At 40.4% G+C, this 24,564-nt stretch overlaps 1 protein-coding gene across 1 annotated transcript; it reads left to right on the forward strand.

Moving 5' to 3' along the window:
* Positions 1–972: 972 nt before the first annotated feature.
* trmt44 (tRNA methyltransferase 44 homolog) lies at positions 973–23,840 on the forward strand. The gene is made up of 11 exons (XM_033651789.2): positions 973–1,441; positions 1,523–1,640; positions 2,804–3,023; positions 3,118–3,186; positions 3,564–3,671; positions 5,698–5,769; positions 8,419–8,525; positions 8,878–9,061; positions 10,834–11,176; positions 21,115–21,231; positions 23,132–23,840. The coding sequence occupies exons 1-11, from the start codon at positions 1,102–1,104 to the stop codon at positions 23,362–23,364; spliced, it is 1,911 nt and encodes a 636-aa protein (XP_033507680.1). The 5' UTR covers positions 973–1,101; the 3' UTR covers positions 23,365–23,840.
* Positions 23,841–24,564: the final 724 nt, after the last annotated feature.

The raw sequence follows: 24,564 nt of genomic DNA on the forward strand, positions 1-24,564 counted from the left end.
GGTTGAATCTAATTTTCTCTGAATGTAAAACATGACCGAATTCCTTCAGCCACATATCAAATGTTTGGAGTTTCTCAGATTTCCAAAATGGAAGCAACATTTGTTTTTTGCTAGCAGTGTGGACAGAGAGAGGACCTGAGCTTCATACCTATCCTTCACTCTACCTGGTTTAACCATCCCAAATAGTGCAGTTAAAGGGTCAGGGGGAAACCCCTTCTTTAAGGCCTTAGCAAAAAAGTTTAAAAAATGATCCCAAAAAGTTTGCAACCTGCCAACAGAGATCCTTGATTTGAACATTTCACACAGAGGGGTGAAGCATCTTTGATTATTTTTGTAGTCTTGTGGGTGAGACGTGCAAACTGTGAACAACTTTGAATCAATTAAAGCATGCCTAGCACTACTGTGAATATTTTCAATACTGTTTTTCTATTTTTGTTAAATTTTGTTAAAACTTGTTTTATTGTAATTTAATTTTGCTTTACTCATCTATGCACTTTCATGTCTCTATACTTGTACGTGTAAACATATATATATATATATGTCTTTGTGCAACACTTTGGTGCAAAACCTCCTCCTTTTAAAATGCTATATAGACTAAATGAAATAAATTTTAAATTTAATATAAGGGGGTGTTCTTCAACCTGAGTTTACATGTCACATAATTATTGATCACTGATATTTTTAATCATGATTACAATAGTAAAAGCCAGGCAGGGTTATTGGGAATATGTTTGTATATTTGTTTATTGGTTAAAATATATAGAACAGTAAATAATAGTCTGTAAAATATGTCATATCGGCTACTCATCTAATGTAGAGAAGGAGCAACAGCGCCCTCTACTGTATGACTGTAATAACTGATAGTGGTGCAACGTCATCATACAGCGACAATATTTTCTCCCTTTTCATAGGCTAATGTTGAAAACACAGCTCAATATGTGTTTTTTACGCTACGATATTATTTAGGAAATAGTGACAATTTATTTTACATTTAAGTTTTATGTTCGAGTTCAAGTTATCTTTATCTACACAATAAAAGACCCCGGAAGTCCTGTCACGGTTTGTAAACACATGGCTTGTAGTCGCGTCTGATGCTCAGTTATGCACAAACTGTTTGATATAAAGTTTCCAGGAGACTGTCAGACTCTTCCTGAGGGTTTCTGGTCGGCTGTGGACGTGTGGATAAAGAAACCTCACGTTGTCAACAAGCGTCTCTGCGGGGTGAAGGAGACTGAGAGTAAAGATGTGGACAGAGAGGCTGTGCAGCTCCTGCTGGGTGATGATGCTGAAGTCACCCAGGATGTGTTGTCCTTCATGACAAGCAGGGTGTCACCGGCACAGACACACCAACAGGATAACCTGTGGTCCTCTAGTGTCAGGACATTTATTCCTAAAGTAAACAGTTATGGGACAAACCTGCAGAAAGAGGTGATACTCAAAGGTAAGAGTGGAGCAGAATGAAAGGCTTCACTAAGCTCTGTTCTCCTATAATATGGGTTTTAAATGTCTTTGTGTGTTACAGACTTTGGCAGACAGCAGGTGACCTTTGTTCCATTTGAAGAGGAAACAGGAGGACAGGTGTCTCTAAAGAGGGGTAACATTTATCAGCTGCAGCTCCTCCATCAGGACTGTGAGGGATGGTGAGTGGCTGAATGAGCATCACCCAAATAAGACAGTACAGATTTGCATAATGACACGTTTTTTTTTTTTGTCCGAATACCTTATTTTTTGATGAAAATAGCTTTTTTCATGGGTTTTATTTGTTGATTTTTTCCACTTTATTTATTAGTTTCCAAACTGTCCTTAGATCCTCGTACCGCAAGCCTTATCAGTTCTGAATACCAAAAATTGCTGTAAGATTTGGATCAATTTCTCTTCCAAGTATTTTGGAAATGGCTTCAAAAATGGATTTTTTTTTTAATGCACAAATTGAGAGAGGATGGCAGAAGAAATACCCGCACACAGCCACAAAAAAGGTTCACAGGCTGAGATCAGTGCCAAAAAATGTAAATTTATTCAGAACATATGTGCACAAAAAGTCAGCCATGTTGTTAATAAAACAGGTATTGCATACATACCCATGCAGAGTTGGCTGCCTGGCAACGGGCAAAGATGCAAAGCAAGTTAGCAGCATGTAGGCCAGATATAACAGCAACAGTGTTTCGGTGAGCAGTGACTGTGTTGATTAGAAATGTTCACATGTCTGATTGTCCAAAAACCAGGTCTGAGCCCGTGTTTGAAGGTGTCATACTGTGCTTTAGTGGCACGTTTCCTAACAAACTGTCATTAAAATTCTCTCAAGAAACTACAGTATATACAGAATTCAGCTGCTTGTATTCTCACACACTCTCGCACTCATGACCACATCACCCCCGTCCTCCATGACCTCCACTGGCTCCCCATCCCCCAGCGTATCCACTTCAAACTCCTCCTCATCCCATCACCTCCCCCCTACCTGTCTAAACTCCTCCACGGGCACACTCCCTCCCGCACTCTCAGGTCTGCTGATGACATCAGACGCTCCCCCTCACTCTCCACCTTCAAGAAATCCCTCAAAACACACCTCTTCAAAACTGCCTACAACCTCTTAATATCTGTGTTTTTCTTCTCCGCCTCTGCATTTCTTGTTTTCTGCAAAGCATCTTTGAGTAAATCCAGTGTGTTATTTTTATTAAACCAGTTGACACAGCAGCCCCGGAGTTTACAGACAATAAAAAAGCTAGTAATATTATACAAGTGTTATTGAACAACAGTACAAGTTATACAAAAGTACAAATCTAGATGACTCTGCCTCCATCTGCAGGGCCTTGGAGCTGCACGTGTTGGCTTCAGATGCGTGGTTCTCTGATGGCGTTGCGTACCCAAAGCTGCCCTGGCTGTCCAGTGACCTGCTACCTAAACTGGTGCGCTGGGCCACTGAGTGCAAGAGCAGTGAGTTCAGGAGCACCTTGTCCCTGCTGCCGGTGGAGAAGTACAGTGTCATGTACCAGCAGCTGAAGGAGAAGTACAAGGCCATGGTCAAGGTGAAGGCAGCTCAGCTGTTTTGTATGTAAACTGTAATGCTGTTAATAATTGTTGATCTTTATCACTGAGTATTTTTCCCCCAACGGTCTGTAGGTTTGGCCTGAGGTTACAGATCCTGAGAAGTTTGTCTACGAGGATGTTGCCATTGCTACGTATCTGCTTGTGAGTTCAAACGCGGTTGTTAATGTCGTTTTAATATCAGAATCATTGATTGATCATTAATCTGAGCTGAAAAATTCATGCGCCATATTCCTTTTTGCACTCACTTGAAATGTGTATCACAGCTTCTAAGTGTACGAACATGTCCATAGTGTGTAGGTGAAGCTAATTTCTATCTGTCACATGTTGTCCGGTCACACAGCCAAAGCTGAGTCAATCAATTCGAGTGTGAAAAATGGCTCTGTCCCAGCAAATCAATGCAACTGTCATGCCAGAGGCAGGTGAAAGGGTGTCAGCAGCAGCTGCAGGTGTCACACTGCAGGTGATTGAAAGCTGTGGTGAACACACAGTAGCTCTGAGTGTCTCTTACTGTGCTGCAGGTGCTGTGGGCTGAGGAGAGAGCAGAGAAAGGTCTGAGTGCCAGACAGTCCTTTGTGGACCTGGGCTGTGGAAACGGCCTCCTGGTTCACATACTGGCCAATGAAGGGGTGAGTTAGGTGTTGGCTGACTGTCATAAACTAAAAGTATGTTACTGCCTGGTTAAAATTTAACTGGAAGCCCAGAAAAGCCACAGAAAACAACCATGATGTGATATATCTGCCGTAGATAGGTGGTTTCTGACCTAATAACCTCATAACAGTGGCTGTATTGGCCTAGTTTTGTATGAACTAAATGCACTTCCACATCTGACCCACAGCTAAAACTGAACTGAGGACAGTCAGAAGCTGTGCCTTACATTATTAATGACCAAACAATCTTTTAATAATGTGCTTTTTAAAAGTGAATTTAATAATAATAGTAAAACATTTAATTTTTTTGATTTCAAGACACTCAAGGTCACCTTACAGGCAAAGATACAGAAAATAACAGCAGATTAAAAAAGCCAATGAGATAAGGAATAAAGTCATATAAAAATAGATAATAAAAAAAATAATAATAACATTACAACAAATAAATATTCAGCAAAACAGAGGAGTGGAGAAGTGATGTGGAGGAAGGGCAGCCCTGTGACTTTGGGGATAATGTTCAGCTTGGTCTTGTTATTTATTTAGTTATTTTTAATCGCACATTATTTTATGTTGATGTATTTGCCCGTTATTTTACCACCGTATTTAATTCTGCCTCTGTGCCTCCTATAACATTTGATCCCTTTTTGATCTCAGGGTATTGTGCACGATTGTTAAATTCAGAAAAATGAGCCGTAAATGTAGATGTTGATTTTATGTGGAATCCGACTTCGCAATGAAAGATATTAAAATGAACAAATAATGGGGAAAAAATTTTTTTAAAAATAATTGCATGGTGAAATTATGAGAAATAATATGAAGTTTATTGTGAGAAAATTCCTCATTATTTTAATAATTATTTGAGTTATGTAGTCAGTATTTGAGATAAGCAAGTCAGTTTGAGAAACTCATGATTTTGAGATATCTAGATATTATTTTGAGACTCTAAGTCATTATTTTGTCAAAGTTTTTTATTATCTTTAGATACTAAGTCATAATTTGAAATCCAAAGTCATGATTTTGAACTACTAACTGATTATTTCAAGATGTGTAAGTCCTTATTTTGAGAAGCTTGTCGGAAATGAGCTTCCATAGCAGTGCAATCACTCAACTAAACCAAAAAAAAAAAGCATATAAATTACAATTTGATTACCAAATATTTGAACTGAACTGAACAATATTTAATGATCTATAATATACGATAAGAACAAGTAGCAGATCCTCCATTGTGAAGCTGGAATCAGCACATATAAAATGACTGAAACAGCTAATCGACCGTTCAGATAGTTGCTGATTTACTTTCTTTTGATCAACTAATCAATCAGTGGCATTATTGTTGCTGCTTGTTTGCCATCTGGATAAACAGGAAGACGATCCAGGCACTCCAAAATCTAAGACAAAATAAATCAACATGAAAAGAAACATTAAAAAGCCTTTATGTAGTGGCTAAATCATAAAGTTGGCATGTTGGCTTTTTATGATTTAGCCACAGCAATAAAGGCTTTTTAATGTTTCCTTCCTTGCTGATATATTTGTTCTTATATTTCAGAGTGCCTTCCTGTTTATGCTGTTGTTGGAGCATCCGACACATTTTTGATCTGTGTTAACAGAGCGACCAGTCATCTCGCGTCCTCGTGGTGGACCATCTGTCTGACTGACTCACACTGCCATCCCAGAGCCACACTACAAGCCTAATTGGCAAAAAGAAGCACTCTAATAAGATGCATTCACCAGAAAGTTTTTTTAATCAAAAGGAATAACAGATTTTTAACCTCTATTAAGTCCGTCTTGTAAAAACACGCCTCCTCAAAGAAGAGGTGTTTCAATTAGCTGAATCCTCACCGGCAGCTTAATCACTGACACAGGCCATGTCCCTGAATAGAAAACATCCACAGCACAGTGTCGCCATAACGTCCAATCACAAACTGGGACAGGTGTTGAAATTAGACATCGTGGTTGTTGATAGTCAGAGATTAGCAGCTGACCGTCAAGCCGTCTTGTGTTGCAGCATCCTGGAAAGGGCATCGATGTTCGGAAGAGGAAGATCTGGGACATGTACGGCCCCCAGACTGTGCTAGAGGTGAGCGAGCCAAGCATGGAGAAGGCGGATTTATGGTCGCCATATTCAGGTTTTTAATTAGTGTTATTATCTTTTGACATATCACACACTGTAGGTGTATTTTCAGCTGGCGGCGCCCCCTCACTGCTGCTGCTGCTGCTTTGTGCTTTGGCTCCAACTGTTGATTCCTCTGTTAGTTTGAGTTAGTTTTGAGACACATTTCAGAACATCAGAAAGTCTCCTGAACTAAAGCACAAAACATAAATCTAACATCAAAGTCCATTTAGTGTCTGTTCTGGAGCTTTTGATTAAACCACATGATCCTCATCACCACATGATGTTTGCCTGTTTGTCACACGTCCAGGTTGAATTTTTAACTTCATAGTAATGGAGCAAACATCATGTGCTGATGAAGATCATGTGACACAACAGAAAGCTCCAGAACAGCTACAAGTGGACCTGGAAGTGAAATTCGTTGCACTACATGCCCAATATGTTTACTATCGCTCAACATACTTTTGTGTGAATAAACAGCATATCTTTTCAGACCCACTGAGCTGTTATTACCGTATCACTTCCTGAGAGTCTCCAAGGAAACTATAATGGAATAAAAGGACGTGACATTAGTGACAGCGTTTGAATTTAGCATTTAACTTTGTAGCCACTTCTATTGACGTTAGTGGGGTAGGCAAGTCTCACTATAACACATCATATCTGTGCTGTTTGACCTTTGACTGGAAAATGCTTCCACCAGATTTAAAGACACACGTTACGTGATTTTGACGTTTTTTTTTTACCTAAATATGCATGTGTGTTTTCCTTGTTATTGGTCTCCGAACAGATCATAGCTCTGACAGTCATTATGAGAGAAGACTGGGATCGGAACCACACTCTGGCTCCAGTGCAAAATTCGAGCAGTGTCAGAGATGTCATGTCCTTTCCTTTTTTTGTCATAGTTTCCTTGAGTCTTGCAGTTGGAGACATGTAACCATGGCAACCCATGCCAACCTCAGCTCTATAGGCAATGTAATGTAAAAATAAATTTAAAGATATATCATTCTTTGCAAAGAGAAATCGTATATATTTACACTAATACTGAAGCTATATTGACGCCACCGAGCTGTCTTGGTCGCTGTTTGTTGTGAACCTTGTCGTCTACTGCATTGCATTATGGGATATTTATGTTGGTGTAGTGTCAAGTGCTTGCATACTATGATATGTAAGTGGAAATAGTTTGTATTTTATGTGCTATTGGTTTCATACTAAGGTTTTGGACATGCTAAAAAAAATTCACATACTGTTTTTACATACTATATAGTATGTTAGTACAGAATTTCAGCCATTGTTTTTTCTAGGCCAGTATTTCAATTTTTGAAACTTGTTCTTTTTAAATTTTCGAACACTTGGGATTACATTTGAGTTGCAGAAAGAAAGATATACATTTTAAAATAGATAAATTTATGTAAAAAAAAAATACATGTTTACTTTCCTCAGTTGTTGTCTTTTAATAACACTCAAAATACTTTGAAAATGTAAAATTTTTTGTACCAAACTTTGGCCAGTGAAATTGAAATTATTTGTGCTGGTCTGTTTATTGATTAGTTAATCGAAAGCAAAACGATCCACAACAATTTTGATGATCTATGAACAGCTTTGTATGAAGATAAATACCTCTCAAATGTGAAGACTTCCTGATTTTGGTGGTCTTATATGATACTTAATATCTTTGGGTTCAGAGCTGTTGTTCAGTCAAAACAACCATTTCCAAAACATCACTTGGGCACTGGGAGCATTTTTTTCCTATTTTTTGACACTTATAGACCAAACAATTAATTGATTAATGGACCATGTATTTGTCAGAATAATCAATGATGAAAATAAATCGTCAGATGCTGTCCTGGAATGAACCTGTAAATTATTTGTGAAAGTCCATTTAAAAAAATGCATAATACAAAAATCAGAACGAAAATGTGTCTTTTTTTATTATTTAATGGTAATAAAACAGGAAGGAACAGGAACAGGCAGTGTTACACTTAGGATTGCTGCGAGCTACAAAAAGAAAACACTCCCTGTGCACAGGGGGAACAACAACTCCTTGTAAACATACACACATTTGCAGGGAAACCTGCCCCAGAAACACAGCGCTCTCCTGTACTCCTCCTGGACTCAGTCAGTCATTTGACAACAAGCTGCTGACTGCTTCCATTTCAGGTCATCTATTATTGACTGATTTTTTGGGAGCGGATGTGGCAGACTGATCCTTCAGGGCCCCCAGGGGTGCTGTACTCAGTCCCAAATCTTCATTTGGAGGCTCGCTCTAAACCTGACAGGCCTCAGTGCTCTTAACCTACATCATTTGTGATGTTGGCGATGGACCTGAGCCGAATATGAAATGTTTTATAGAAATTCTGGATTATGTTTGATCATCTAAGTGTCAGTGTTTTTTCAAGAAAGTGGTTAAATCCACACAACCAACCAGGCCACAGGCTAAATGAGTTCTCATAAATTTCACATTGACAGGTGTTATTTGATATATTAAAAGTTTGAGAGGGGAATAGGTTTTCCCTTTTCTAGTTAATTTCCATAAAGTGAATTAGAATCAAATCCCACTGGCATGCATCTTCCCCGCTCTAAGGAGCTCTTGTGCTTTTCGGGTCTTTGCTATTTCAGGAAAAGGCAATTACTCCCAGCGAGAGCTTCTTATTCCCGGGTACGGACTGGCTGATTGGGAACCACTCGGACGAGCTCACACCGTGGATCCCCGTTATAGCTGCCAGGCGAGTCATCAGCAGACACAATCTCACTCAGCAGCTCAAGTGCCAGCTGATCTCTCCAATTTGGAATAGCATTATGTGCAGAAGGAGGATGTGTGAATATGTGTGTGTGTGTGTGTGTGTTAGTTCCTGTGTGTCAGATTGTGTTTCCCAAGGCGACCACCTGATGGTGATGTTGAGCCTCAGTCTGAGATATCTGCTTTTCTCTAATGTGTCTACAGATGATAATCTCTTTAATGGATTATTTCCTGTTTGTCGTACAGATTCAGAATCTTAAAAACAAGTCAAAAGATTTATAACCTTAATTTTCTTTGGCACTGGTCAAGAATCTGTGTTTTCATCTCACTGATTGCAGGTCATCGTACTCCTGCCGGTATTTCGTCCTCCCCTGCTGTTTCTTTGACTTCTATGCAAAGTATCAGAGACGCCAGTGTAAGAAGTCTCAGTATAAAGAATACATCGACTTCATCACGGAGGTCAGCCAAGTTAGCGGCTTCAACACTGAGGAGGACTGCCTGAGGATACCGTCCACCAAACGGGTAGGTCCCAGTCAGAGCTGCAGCCAAAAGCTGATGTTGTTGACTTCCTGTGTTTTACACAATCCTTAAACAGCTGTCATATTATGTAATTGACATCTTTTTAATTTTTTTTTTTTAAAGCTATACTCCACAACAAGTTACAAAGTCCAATTAAAGGTGCAGTTAGCAGTTCTGAACAAATACACTTTTTGTCAAACTCAGCAAATATCTCCTCACAGTCTGCCAGCTTTGTGTTCTGTTCAATATGATATTCATACGCAGCTCTGGCTCTAATATGGGAAGCAACAAAATGGCTCAGACAGAGCCTCACAACACTATTCCAGCCAATCAGCAACAGTGCTCCACCTAGTCCCACTGTGCTGTGACTGACTAGTACCAGCCCTAACCATGACGTCTTTGCTCTAACCCTAATTGCTTCTGACTTCAACCCTACAACTGGAGGACACACCAGGCCAATGGTCGGCTGTCAGTCAGTGTTGGGCCATTGGTGAGTGTCTCTGGCACTGTTTTTTGTGGTGTGTCCTGCACTGTTGGCACTAGTCGGCCCTTGTCGGCCCTTGTCACCCCTCGTTGGCTGTTTTTCGGCCCATTCAGTATGTTGAATCCCCATTGGTCAAGAGGGCGTAGATAAGATTATAGTTTTGGCCGTTGAACTCTTTAGAAGAAACGGTTCCTTATGGTTTGCGGTGTAGTTTGCTAGCACACGCGAAATACCTTTTTTCTTTCTTGAAGCCGTCCTGACGGTCTTTCGCTTTCCTTTCATGAATTACAAATACAGACTACCACCGCCTGCTGCTATGGACAGTTGTTTCCTCTTATGCAGGTGCAGAATGGACATGCTAGTTGGCTGTTGGCTGTAGTCTTTGTGGTGTGTTTAAGTGCAATTGTCGCCACTAGTTCTTTGACGTTGGCTTGTTGTGTCTGAGCCTTATCGTAAGGGGAGTCTGCCTAAAAGACAAAATAAATGTGATGGTTAGACCTTTCTGAAAAGAAAAGTACAAACACCACATAATGAAGGTTTCAGTTACTGTAGCATTCATTGTATCTGTAATATTTTAGGACAGCAGTAACAGAAATGATGTATCTAATTTGTTGATGTATACATGTTCATAGTCTCGTAACATTTCACAGCGTTGACAGTGTCTAAAAACACTACATAGTGAATCAGCTCATGCACATGTACCTCACACCTGTGAAGTCGCAGGTGTTATTCTGACTTTTGTTGCATGCCATCTCTTTTTTGTCTGATCTTTCCCATCTTTCTGTGACTTTCCAATAAAGCAGAGAACATGAACATATTTTCTTCCCAAAAACAGATCATTAGAATTCTCTCAAAAATGATCATAAACTGTATTCCTGCTCCTCAAACATGCACAGCTGTGCGTCCCGCCTTTTGTCCACCTGAGGCTCATTTAGTATAGACAGACAGAAATAAATCAAGTCCTTATTGTCCCCAATGGGATGTTTCTTTCACAGCTGGCAGACATTAATTGCTTCAGTACACATGGACACATAATAAGAACAAGCAAGTATTTATTGGACTTTAAATGTACAGCGATCAGTCATAATCACTTTGTACATAGAAGCAACAGCCGCCCAAACATCACTATGTATATCCAAAATAATTAGTGTTGGCATAGCGCTGTTTGTTTTGTCCACAGTAACACACATATTGAGGATTTCTATTCCTCCTTCTGAGTTTCTGTTATACACTTTTGAGCTGCAGCACCCATGGGAGTCGTCCTGACATTCACCTCCTTTTTTTCATGCAGGTGTGTCTGGTGGGAAAATCAAGAAACTACCAGCTATCTGACGAGGCTGAGGCAGAGCAGCGAAGAGCTCATTACATCCAGAGCCATCAGACTGCCCCTGGGGCCGCAGTTCAAAGGTCGGAGATCAGAAATGATGGTGATTGTTGCCATGGGAACAAAGACACTGACAGGACGCCCGATGGCAGCTGGGGAGCAGGGTTCCAACCCAGAGACAGGGTTGAAACGGTTCGAAACTGCGCTGCTCTCCCCCGGGACTTTGTTGACGGCGTTGTCCTGCGGGTCGCCAATGTTCTTCTAGGATTGACTGGTGATGACGGGACCTCCAGTGACTGGAATCAAGGAGGTAAACCGCAACAAAACATCCGAGATAAACAAACAAATCACACAAGTCTCCCTGGACGTGAGCTGCTACTGTAGAGATGAAGAGGTTCAGATTAAATCTAAAGTAGGACGCATTATCTGTGAAGCCAAGTGTTGTTGTTGTGCACTTTGGGGATTTCTGAATTCATTACTTTGTAATATCTGTTACAGGGCAGATATATGTATACAGTATATACTGTATATGTTCTCCAGATGAACCGAGAAGTATCTGTAGAAGCAGTGAAGTTTGAAGGGTCAAAGATTTCAGGCTCGCTGGCAAACAAAATGAATACAAAGATTGTCATGTTTCATTTATAACTTTTTAGGCCTATTATTTTCACTTTAAGAACCAACATAATACTTATATTAAATAATTAAATGCATCTCTGTTTTGCTAGGTGTCTGTTTTACAATTCACAATTTATCCCGTTAGGTGTGATGAAGTTGAAGTGGTGAAAGCTGACATGGTAGCTGCTGATATCTGCTAAGCTAGCTACGTTAGCTTTAGCTTGTTTGATTTTGCTTCTTTATTAGCGAAGTTAGCCTTTGTCTCATTTAGTTATGTGGAATTACTATTATTACGCAATTACCAAGATTTCAGTTTATCAAAATTGATACATTTTATAAGTAGGTAGGCAAATATCAGTAAGTTTAGTTGTAGCTTTAGCTTTAGCTTTCGCTAAGGCTAACTGTGGCTTTCTCATCATTAGCTCAGTTTTGTAGCCACTACAAATTTAAAAAGCTGTATGTTTTTATACATTTTGTGGCATAATATTTTTTATGTTGCAGCACATATGTCAAAAGCATAGATAGATAGATAGATAGATAGATAGACAGATAACTAGCTTTACTGTCCACCTAAGTGGAAATTTGTATTTGGCTTCTGTCAAAAACATGAAAGATACATACAGACACATAACACAATACACCATTAAAAACGTACAATTTTACAATATATATGATACAATAGTGCAAATAGTCAATAATAATAATAATCTCCCAATAAGGGAGAGAGAGAGCACATCGTATAAAATAGTAGTGTTCCTCGATACAGTCTTTCTGTGTTAACTGCCTGTATGGCATAGGGAATAAAGGACCTCTTATATATATATATATATCTATATATATATATATATATACATATACATATATATATCTATATATAGATATATATACACTGCCTGGCCAAAAAAAAAGTCACCACCAAAAAAAAAAGGTCATACACTCTAATATTTCGTTGGACCGCCTTTAGCTTTGATTACGGCACGCATTCGCTGTGGCATTGTTTCGATAAGCTTCTGCAATGTCACAAGATTTATTTCCATCCAGTGTTGCATTAATTTTTCACCAAGATCTTGCATTGATGATGGTAGAGTCTGACCGCTGCGCAAAGCCTTCTCCAGCACATCCCAAAGATTCTCAATGGGGTTAAGGTCTGGACTCTGTGGTGGCCAATCCATGTGTGAAAATGATGTCTCATGCTCCCTGAACCAGTCTTTCACAATTTGAGGCCGATGAATCCTGGCATTGTCATCTTGGAATATGCCTGTGCCATCAGGGAAGAAAAAATCCATTGATGGAATAACCTGGTCATTCAGTATATTCAGGTAGTCAGCTGACCTCATTCTTTGAGCACATACTGTTGCTGAACCTAGACCTGACCAACTGCAGCAACCCCAGATCATAACACTGCCCCCACAGGCTTGTACAGTAGGCACTAGGCATGATGGGTGCATCACTTCATCTGCCTCTCTTCTTACCCTGATGCGCCCATCACTCTGGAACAGGGTAAATCTGGACTCATCAGACCACATGACCTTCTTCCATTGCTCCAGAGTCCAATCTTTATGCTCCCTAGCAAATTGAAGCCTTTTTTCGGTTAGCCTCACTGATTAGTGGTTTTCTTAAGGCTACACAGCTGTTCAGTCCCAATCCCTTGAGTTCCCTTCGCATTGTGCGTGTGGAAATGCTCTTACTTTCACTATTAAACATAGCCCTGAGTTCTACTGTTGTTTTTCTTCAATTTGATCTCACCAAACGTTTAAGTGATCGCCAATTATGATCATTGAGGATTTTTTTCCGGCCACATTTCTTCCTCGAAGATGATGGGTCCCCACTATCCTTCCAGTTTTTAATAATGCGTTGGACAGTTCTTAACCCAATTTTAGTAGTTTCTGCAATCTCCTTAGATGTTTTCTCTGCTTGATGCATGCCAATGATTTGACCCTTCTCAAACAGACTAACATCTTTTCCACGACCACGGGATGTGTCTTTCGACATGGTTGTTTAGGAAATGAGAAGCAACTCATTGCACCAGTTGGGGTTAAATAACTTGTTGCCAGCTGAAAGATAATCGCCCATGCAGTAATTATCCAATAGGAGGCTCGTACCTATTTTCTTAGTTAAATCCAGGTGGCGACTTTTTTTTTGGCCAGGCAGTGTATATATATACAGTACAGGCCAAAAGTTTGGACACACCTTCTCATTCAATGCGTTTTCTTTATTTTCATGACTATTTACATTGTAGATTCTCACTGAAGGCATCAAAACTATGAATGAACACATGTGGAGTTATGTACTTAACAAAAAAAGGTGAAATAACTGAAAACATGTTTTATATTCTAGTTTCTTCAAAATAGCCACCCTTTGCTCTGATTACTGCTTTGCACACTCTTGGCATTCTCTCCATGAGCTTCAAGAGGTAGTCACCTGAAATGGTTTCCACTTCACAGGTGTGCCTTATCAGGGTTAATTAGTGGAATTTCTTGCTTTATCAATGGGGTTGGGACCATCAGTTGTGTTGTGCAGAAGTCAGGTTAATACACAGCCGACAGCCCTATTGGACAACTGTTAAAATTCATATTATGGCAAGAACCAATCAGCTAACTAAAGAAAAACGAGTGGCCATCATTACTTTAAGAAATGAAGGTCAGTCAGTCCGGAAAATTGCAAAAACTTTAAATGTGTCCCCAAGTGGAGTCGCAAAAACCATCAAGCGCTACAACGAAACTGGCACACATGAGGACCGACCCAGGAAAGGAAGACCAAGAGTCACCTCTGCTTCTGAGGATAAGTTCATCCGAGTCACCAGCCTCAGAAATGGCAAGTTAACAGCAGCTCAGATCAGAGACCAGATGAATGCCACACAGAGTTCTAGCAGCAGACCCATCTCTAGAACAACTGTTAAGAGGAGACTGCGCGAATCAGGCCTTCATGGTCAAATAGCTGCTAGGAAACCACTGCTAAGGAGAGGCAACAAGCAGAAGAGATTTGTTTGGGCCAAGAAACACAAGGAATGGACATTAGACCAGTGGAAATCTGTGCTTTGGTCTGATGAGTCCAAATTTGAGATCTTTGGTTCCAACCGCCGTGTCTTTGTGAGACGCAGAAAAGGTGAACGGATGGATTCCACATGCCTGGTTCCCACTGTGAAGCATGGAGGAGGAGGTGTGATGGTGTGGGGGTGTTTTGCTGGTGACACTGTTGGGGATTTATTCAAAATTGAAGGCACGCTGAACCAGCATGGCTACCACAGCATCCTGCAGCGACATGCCATCCCATCCGGTTTGCGTTTAGTTGGACGATCATTTATTTTTCAACAGGACAATGACCCCAAACACACCTCCAGGCTGTGTAAGGGCTATTTGACCAAGAAGGAGAGTGATGGAGTGCTGCGGCAGATGACCTGGCCTCCACAGTCACCGGACCTGAACCCAATCGAGATGGTTTGGGGTGAGCTGGACCGCAGAGTGAAGGCAAAGGGGCCAACAAGTGCTAAACACCTCTGGGAACTCCTTCAAGACTGTTGGAAAACCATTTCAGGTGACTACTTCTTGAAGCTCATGGAGAGAATGCCAAGAGTGTGCAAAGCAGTAATCAGAGCAAAGGGTGGCTATTTTGAAGAAACTAGAATATAAAACATGTTTTCAGTTATTTCACCTTTTTTTGTTAAGTACATAACTCCACATGTGTTCATTCATAGTTTTGATGCCTTCAGTGAGAATCTACAATGTAAATAGTCATGAAAATAAAGAAAACGCATTGAATGAGAAGGTGTGTCCAAACTTTTGGCCTGTACTGTATATGTGTGTGTGTGTGTGTGTGTATATATGTATCTATATATCTATATATATATATATATATATATATATATATATGTATATGTATGTATATATATAATGTGTGTGTGTGTATATATATATATATATATATATATTCTCTGATATAGATCCTAAAGTGCTTGTATTTGCTCTTTGCACTTAAATTGGCAGAGAGACGGCTAAGACGATCTCATATCTGTCCATTTCCTATAAGGCTACAGCTGCTTAGCTTAGCTCAAAATCTAAGAATTTGGCATGGTTTTAATGCCTCCATTAATGCACTTCACCAAAATGCATATGAGCGTATGACATCATCTGGTGACTTGTAGTGACTGTTGGAGCTAGTGCTGGCTGGTTACGCTGGTTGTGTTACATTTTTCTGTACATTCATATCCTGTGCCTGGTTTGGTGGCCAAGCAGTGACATTTGGACAAATTACTCAAGATAAACAACAAAGATCCATGACTTGGAGGAACCTAAAGGTATGTCCTGCTGTGTAGGATGGGGACGCCATCTTTGAGATCTGCGCTCTGTTATCTCTGTTACCAGAGTGTATGCACTCAGTCCATAAATGAGATCACAGTGATGAGGTATGTGAGCGGAGGTAGTACATCAGATCTGTAATCCAGCCCTGCAAGCTCATATGGGTCTATGTTGTTTAACCTGTGTAGTTTGTCCAAATACCATTGCTTGACCATCATAGCAGGCACAGGTGTCAATATGAAAGACCACAATATGGCTTCCACGTCCAAAAATGCACACAGCGTGCGTCAACATCATATTCTCTGTAGACGTAACCTGAACACGCTCTTAACAACATGGATGAATCACTTCTCACATTTCTCGTCACAGCCTTAAAATATATTTCCAAGCGCTTCGTGGCAGGTCGGCAGCCTCTGCAGCCTGAGCCTCTCATCTGATCCCCACCTCCATCATCCCATCCAACCCCCCACTTCCCTCGTCAACACCCTGTCCCCCTCTTGGCACCAGTCGGCAGGGCCTTCGTGACACACAGCGATGCCACTTTGAACTCCTGTATCTCACTCTCTGCCAACCACTTCCTGCACTGCACGGTACAGAGTATGCCACACGCGCCGCGTCACACACATATGCACACCGCCGACGCATCACCTTTGTCAATGCCTCTGCACCACCGCTCCCACACACACACAGACACACAGTATGAATGAGATAAGGAGATGAGGACTGCTAAGATTAAACCACAAAATTCTCTGTCATGATATCAGTGCTGAAATTACTGGTAGAAAATATGAGGGAGGGTGAGTGAAGGGAGTCTGTAACCCTGTATAGAGATGACTGGATGAATAATGCACCACAGTCTATGATTTATGCATGAGTATGCATTTGTATTGAGGTATTCCTACCAGTAATCTGCTGTGTAAGAACAAAGGGTAAATTCGGGGTGAGCCAGCCTATATTGAAAAGATCCAGAGTCACCGAAAGAGCTTTGAGATTCAGTTATTGCATCTTCAAAGAGTATGAGTATATTTAATCTATTCATTTCTGATATTTGAAGTGATACTTCAGTAGAGGTGTGGTTATATAGCATCCTGGCTTTAGTGTAAATCCACATTTTTTTTGAACATACTGTACTTATCAGTTGCTCCCAAGCGCCAAGTCTCTTTATTTCACATCTCAAATGCAGACATTTAGCTCATAAACTAAAAGGCAGAAAAAAAGGACAGCTTGTCGTCTTGTGAGCGTGTGGATCTGGTGTTGGATGTCTACATTCTCCACCTGTGATTGTGATAAATTGAAGCTTTAACACAACACAAGCAGTCATGAAATTACCTCTGACTGAGGGCTAAGAAAGCTGTGCTATTTTTTTTAGATATAGATAGACAGATAGATAGAGAGATAGATAGACATCTGAGAGAGAGATTTTTCCTTTTTGTATCAATTGATCATCAAAAAATGTCAAGTATCAGATTTGGATTTATGTTATCTTTATTCAAATATTCTTTGTGCAGGTATTTCCTCATCAAAATCAGGAAACTTTTTAACTTCAGACTGCGTTTTATTGAGGAAACATTCAATATTTGAAAGCACGACATTTGTACCCTGAAGACAAAATACTGTCTCTCTCTCTGGTGTTTCGAATAGTTGACGTGTGAAATGTGCAAATGTGTGAAGCTGGCTGCTGTAGCTTTACTAATTCATACATGCTGTTCTGCTGACTGGGCTCAGGTAGTTATGTAATCATGCTGAGAACAAAAGTCAGCGCACAGCTGTACATCCAACATGCATTACACTCTGCAGCACCAAACCTCAAATCAGTACAATGTGTTTTTTAGACTTTTTCTTTCCAAAGACAGGTGCAGTGAGTCAAAAAATCACTCAGTATCTCATGTAAATGTAAAGACACAGAAGCAGCTTGCATGAATCAGGAAATAAATAAGCAATTTAAATATGTCAACTTGAGCTTTGGAAAATTGCAACTTGCATCTTTCACTTTTTCACAACATTTTAAAGAACACCATTTGCTAGAATAATCATAACCACATATGAGGTAATGAAGATAACAGTCCTACATAATGCTGTTTCTATGAGTGTTTTTATTATTATGAGTGGGATGGTGCTATTTTGGCTTTTCACAAGATTTTACTTCACAAGAAAAGGGAAAGATATGAAAAAAGGTGTTTTTGTTTTTTTGTCGCAGAAACATGTTTTTTTTCTCATCTTTCCCAACTTGTTAATCATCTTGTGACCCCTTTGGGTAATTCTGACTCACAGGCTAAGATAGTAAACTCTTTTTTTTGTTTGTTTGTTTTTACATTTTTAGGTTTTGAGAGGCAATAATATTAAATCATGATGAAGTCTTTATTAAAGGAATACTTCACCTGCAAAATGACCTTTTAATATATCAATTTAATTGTTGGAAATTGTTGTTTTTCTTGCATGCCTCCGGTTAACGAAGAATCCAAAAACGGCAAACATTGCAGATTAATTGAAGTAAACGGGGACCACGTTTAACAACAGCAAAACTATACCTAAACACCTGTTAACAAACTCTCACAAAACTCATCCTGTATAATCCAAGGTTTATTTACCCAGTCGTATGCTCAGTACTTCCCAAACACACATTTCATTAATTTCTAAAGTTTGCTGTTTTTGGATTCTTCGCCCACTGTTGGCATGTGGGGAAAACAAGACTTTCCTCATGACTGAGGATGACATGGCATGATCATTTTGTGGGTGAAGTGTTCCTTAAAATAAGTTAGACTGTAAACTAAATTGTAAGGAAAAAAAAGACAGCACAATGAGAGACAGACCAAACTAACATAAACCAAGACATCGCTGAAAACAGTCCAAAGGTTCAGCAAACCTGATAGACTGGGGAAGAAGATTCAGAGCGTTGGGGCCAACAGCAAATGCGCAAACACTTGTTTGCGGTTGGAGCAGGGGATGGACAAAAAGGCCGAGATTTGATCGAGAGGATGTCATCATGTAATTTGTGATATATTCCTTTAGATTACTCAAACTAAATAACATATTCTAAATACTTTGGATTACTTTCAGAGTACTTAAAAATCGTCTTTGCCCAGGCCGTGCTTCTCCTCTGCCGCTGTCGCGTGGCGGGTGCACTGCACAGACTTTTTTTTAATCTGTTTATGGGAAACGCATGCCGAATATGAATTTTTCACCTCGTCCTTGCAGCAAGCAAGCGTTACTCTCTGTTCACACTGAAACTGTTAAATATGCACTTCTGTTATGTCACAAACAAACCACATAGGCCAGGCTGTGCACTCCACTGGAGGCATAACCTCTTAAAATGTGGGTGAGCACTTGCTGTCTTTTTACATTTGTACTTTTTGAACAGAGAGCACACATTTTATATTATGATATTTACTGTAAATAACAGTATAGGTTGTTGATCTCCCTCCAGCCAGCTGCCACCTATTCAGGCTTGTGTAGTTATATAAGGAGGTCACTTGTAGATAACTCATTTCAGCTTTACAAGTCAGCTGCTCCTCATTCATTGTGGCGCTTTTACGCAAGCAACAGGACGGAACAGAAACAGGGCGTTCAAGAAAAGTTAAGCTCAAAAAGGCAGCACTGTGTCACGCTGCTGCCAGGTAAAGTACTGCCAGGTACATTTTATTATAAAAAAATGCAATCAAACTGATTCTCGCGCCGCATTCAGTTAGGACACGATGTTAAGATGAATAAAACAAAAACAAATAAAGTAACTTCTTCCAGTAATCTATTTTTAAAGACAGTGACTGTATTTGATGTACCACCAATTTAAACTGTTACTTTTATAGAACAAGTGTACTGTGGCACCGATGGTCAGCTCTAGCTAATAGCTAGCTGCTTCTCTGTAATGGTCCTTTCAACCGTTTGACTCACCACTCAGCACTCTTAGCACTGATTTTCTCCACTCAGCCTGATTCTGATTCAGGTTAAGCAGCAAAAACAATCATCAACAAAGAATCAATCACCGGGCATCTTTTGCACAGTGGATGTTCAGCTTTAAAAAAACAAAACAAATCCAACCGCACGTGACGCGGAGCCATTAATAACCATCTCTGTTGGTCTTAGTCTGCTCTGTCAATACTGCCCTTCTCCCATTAATCCCCATTAACATTGTAGGCAGTAAAGGGCAGCTCTAAACGGCGTATTGATATTATATTAAGGCCTGGAGCTCCCTGGCGTCTGGGCTGTAGGACGGCAGTCTGCCCAGTTTCACACTCGGCAGTGCAGGACTGCGTTTTGGCTGTGCGAGTGTCTGTGAATGTGGGAGTGTGTTGCATATTTCAGGGATTAACTCAGCAATATGGCTGGCTAAGTTTAGGATGTATTTGGGTGGACAATATGTTTTAGAAAAAGTAGAGTTAGTGTAAAATTAAATATTAGCGCTTTATTTCTTTTCCCAAGTGAGCTTGGATCAGAGGCAAAGACAGTGAAATTCTCTCATATTCATTAAACTCAAAGCCAGCAGGGGCTGCCTGGAGCGCCTCCAGAGATTTTGTGTAAAAGTATGATGAAGATGGCATTATGATGTCTGCAGATTTAGGTCAAATATTGTTATGAAACGGCACAAAGGAGCATTGGAAATCCTGCAGTGTGTCCCTCTCCAATATGTCAGAGGACAGAGGAGAAAGACTGTCATTTGTACAAAGCAAAGGTCAATCCTGATTGAATTCTCCTCTGGGGGTAAAAGGGCAAAAGCAGAAATACAGAAAATATCATGAAAGGGAGCCCAAAGGCCGGGTGCTGCTCCGAGCACGTCATTTATCTGCTTACTATTCACTTAACTCGCAGCTTTATGCATTTTAATATCCACCTTTCTACTTTTTTTTTGCTCTTTGGTATCTAAAATTATTATCCCACTGGGGGAGTGACGGCAGTGACTCACGCTCTAAAAGGCTGGTGGGAGATCCAGCGGTGAAATGCATGCTGGTTGCTCTGACTGCTTGTTGGAGCAGCTTTAATTGAGCACACTTCACAGCGCAGGCTTACACTGCAAGACAGTGACTGAGGTGTTTTTATTCTCCCTCCCCTTCCTGTAAAATGTTCCGTATTTAGCGTTGATCACCTTTTCACTCCTGGAGCACTTTCACTGAGACGATGTCATAGCTCTGCCTCCCTCCAAACTACCGGTGACATCAACACAAGCTATTGGATACTTCTTTTTTTTGACTCCGCAGTGGTGGATAAAAATGATTTCAGTGCATGCCTGAAGCAGCGTGTTAATATATTGATGAATGTAACATCGATAAACCTCCTCCCGCTCCTTTGTCACACTCTGTTTGTTGCTCTTTCATCCCTTTCTTTTCCTCTCCTCCCTCCTCCTCAGGCAGCCTCTCTGTGAGCGAGGTCGCCGGGCTGTTGGAGCAGGAAACCCTGCAGCTCCTGAAGAAGGAGTGTGGAGGCCTTCAGACACTAATCAAGAACAACCACCAAGTCTTCAGAGGTAGGTGGACCACATGCTTTATATACATTTTCACAGCTAGTCTACATAAAAGTATTTTCATATGTGTGGTTAAAGCCCCACTCCAGCCATTGCTACTTCCTCTTTTTCACTTAACGCTCTTTCTAAAACAGAAAATGGGGGTGTGGTTACTTTTTGGATGTAATCCATTACCATTGCAAACAGATTGCTGCTGTAGTTTAAGTGTCAAAGCGATAGCATGGATATTAGCATGAACCTCCGCCCGCAAATGAACGGGGAGCTCTGGGCGTTGGCGGCACAGGGGCCAGCCAAACTCCATTCGTCTGCACACACTGCAACGACACAGTGCTGGTTAAAAATCGATAATGTTTCTCTTTACATAGCGTACTGTTGTCTGTAAATGTTAACTTACCCATGGATCCAAAAACTGAAGAAGCAATCACAAAACGAAAGCTCACTGTCTTTTTTTGACTCACACAACCCTACAACATATGTCAAAATACAAGGTAAGCTGATTAGCTCACGACTTTGCTGCTCAGACACCAAGAGGCATGACAGTGCTGATGCTCGAGCTTGGAGGATGACACGTGACCTGCAGCTTCTACTATCTTAAAGCGACATTGTCCGTTTTAGCAACAACCTTCTTTTTTAACACTGAGCACAAAATTAAGATATTTGAAATATATATATATATATATGTATATATCTTGCGCCGCTTTCAGACGCCTTTCTCAAGTATTTAAACCTTTGAACCCTGAACACATCAGTGCGATTTCTTTCAAAAAATATATAAAATATAAAATATGCGAAAAAAGGCAATGAGTAACTTGGTAGGATATGTCCCACAAATTGCAAAAAAAAATACATAATTTAATTCGAAAATTATTTTAAAAAATAGGGAAAAAAGAAGACAAAAGTTAGGGGAAAACTATATTTATAATTATTTTTATCACATTTTGAAATTATGTTAGAGCGTTATTGTAATTTTTAAGCACCCTTTCCATGTCATTTCGTTATTTATTTTTAAAAAATAAATAATAAAAAACTTTTTTTTTTTTTTTTTTTTTTTTTTTACTTCACTTAACTTTGCTTTCTTTTTTTTCTTTCTTTTTTTAAAACTAATTTTCCTGTTTTTAATTATTTGGGTAATTTCTTCTTTCTTTGCTTGTTGCCTTCTTCCCATGTTTTTAAAAGAAATCAAGCTACTTTGCTCAGGTTTCAAAGGGTTAAATGGGTACTAGGTTTTTTTTTTTTTTGGTTTTTTTTTTGGCAAGCTTTGAGCCACATGTCATGGTCAGCAGATGGAGTGTCTCCTTCAACCTCCCTCTTCCCCTGTCATCTTCCTACTGCAGCAATACTTAAGCCCATATCTGGCCCATGATAGGGTGCCAGGTGGCCCACCGACCATTTTCTAATACACAGTATCTGATACACAATGGGATTTTTTCCATCTTTGAATTTAAATAAGCTGCCAGAGTGCATACAGACCCATTAAAATAGAGCTTGTTTATCAAAAAAAGAACCACACGAGGATCCCCCGCACCCACCTACAGAGATCTGGGCTAAGCAAATCCTAGAAACACCCCTGTGTACACCTGACCTGTGTAGGGCTGCTGCGGCTGGATATCCCTCTTACCAAAGATGAGTGAAGACAGCAAATGTAGAAAGGTTGAAATAGTGGCCCCAGGCAAAGCACGTTGAGTATCCCTGCTCTACTGTCTCCCACTGCCCCACAGAAAAGTGAGATATTATCAAACACAGTTCTTCATATTTTGCACTGATGATTCAGCCTGTTTTTGTCTCTATAGTATGCAGAAAATAAACAGGTTGTTTCCTTCAGGATTCCCAAAATAAGTCCTCCACTTTGCTACTCTATAGAAACAGATTTATTTGTGACTTTTTTTCATTCCTTCTCTTTCAGTGGAAGGAGGCAGGGTGTACATACGAGACTGGCGGGACAGGAAGTCCTCCAGGGCGGATACCCAGAGGAAGCCAGTTGCCCCCGGTGCCCTGAAAACTCGCCCCTGCTGGTTCTATGACCACCACCCTCAGCGCTGCCCCCTGCAGGCTGAACACTGTGGCTTCGCCCATGGACCTGACGACCTCCGACCCTCGACCAGGCCTCTGAAGAAGATGAAAAACAGTGCCTTTTGATTGGCTCATTCCTCCTCAACACTCATTTAGTTAGTAGATTTTTAAATTGAGGAACTACTTTTCTAATTAACAGCATTCACTCTGTGAATGCAGTCTGTTGAACCTCCTGGAAAAGTCTCGACATCCAGACCTGCAGCCACAGACAGGAAGAAGCTCAGGCCAAAGCTGTGTGAGTTTTATTAATGCCATGTTTCATCATTTCTGGGAAATGAGGTTTTGAAATTTAACAGTGTCCTCTGTCTTCTGTGTGAGGCTGCCAGAGTGTGATGCTTCCTGGTGCAGCTTTGGGTTTCACAGTTGGAGTCCGCCTACTCCTCTGGGTTCGTCTGCTGTAATTTAACTTCAAGGGATTCTTTGTGTCTTTTCATTTGTTTAAGAGGTGGACTTTAGTTAAGCTCAGAGAATTGTACACTTACTGTGTATTAAAGAGGATGTCAAGCTCCATCTTATTATTTATTTAAAGATGATCAAATCTATCGTGGATTTCGTTTTTGTCGAGCACTTAACTTTTCCCTCCACTGCAGCAAAACTTTAAAAGCTTCCATATACTTCACTTAGACACGAGATTCACCTCAGACAGGTACTTTGAGGCTCACCGGCAGGGCGGTGGATAAAGACCGGGCAGCGTTTGAACAAAGTAAATGTTAGCAGTATGAATTATTTGTTGGCAGGAGTTGAGGGGTGAGCTGCATGTCGTCCCCTCTGGACGGGGGCTCACTGCTGTGTCTCTCTAACACAGTGTGCCATCACCCTGTGGCTCAAATGTCAAAAACAGTAAGGCCCACTCAGGGACTGCAGCGGGGTGATGGGAAGCATCTCCTCTGGGTTTGTTTGTTTTTGTGAGCAACAACAATCAGACCATTGATGCAATAGAACAGACTGTTTAAATCTATTGGATTTTGCCGTCGCATACAGATTGAAAATGTGAAGTGACAAAGATGACTATGAATAATGTTAGCGTCTTTTTTATTATCACGGACCTGTCTCACAGGTAGTTTAACAAGGTGCTGTGTGCACTTTTCTGACATTAAATTATGGGATTTTTCGACTTAATATCTTATACTAAGTATCTCATAATTTGACTAAAAGGAACACTCAACTGATTTTCAACCAGCTTTATGTCATAACAGTGTGGGTCCACCTGACCAGCGCTCAGATCCATGCTTACCTCTCAGCTCAAGTCCATCGGATGACATGTTT

Source organism: Epinephelus lanceolatus, chromosome 22, assembly GCF_041903045.1.
Source record: "Epinephelus lanceolatus isolate andai-2023 chromosome 22, ASM4190304v1, whole genome shotgun sequence".
Taxonomy (NCBI): domain Eukaryota; kingdom Metazoa; phylum Chordata; class Actinopteri; order Perciformes; family Serranidae; genus Epinephelus; species Epinephelus lanceolatus.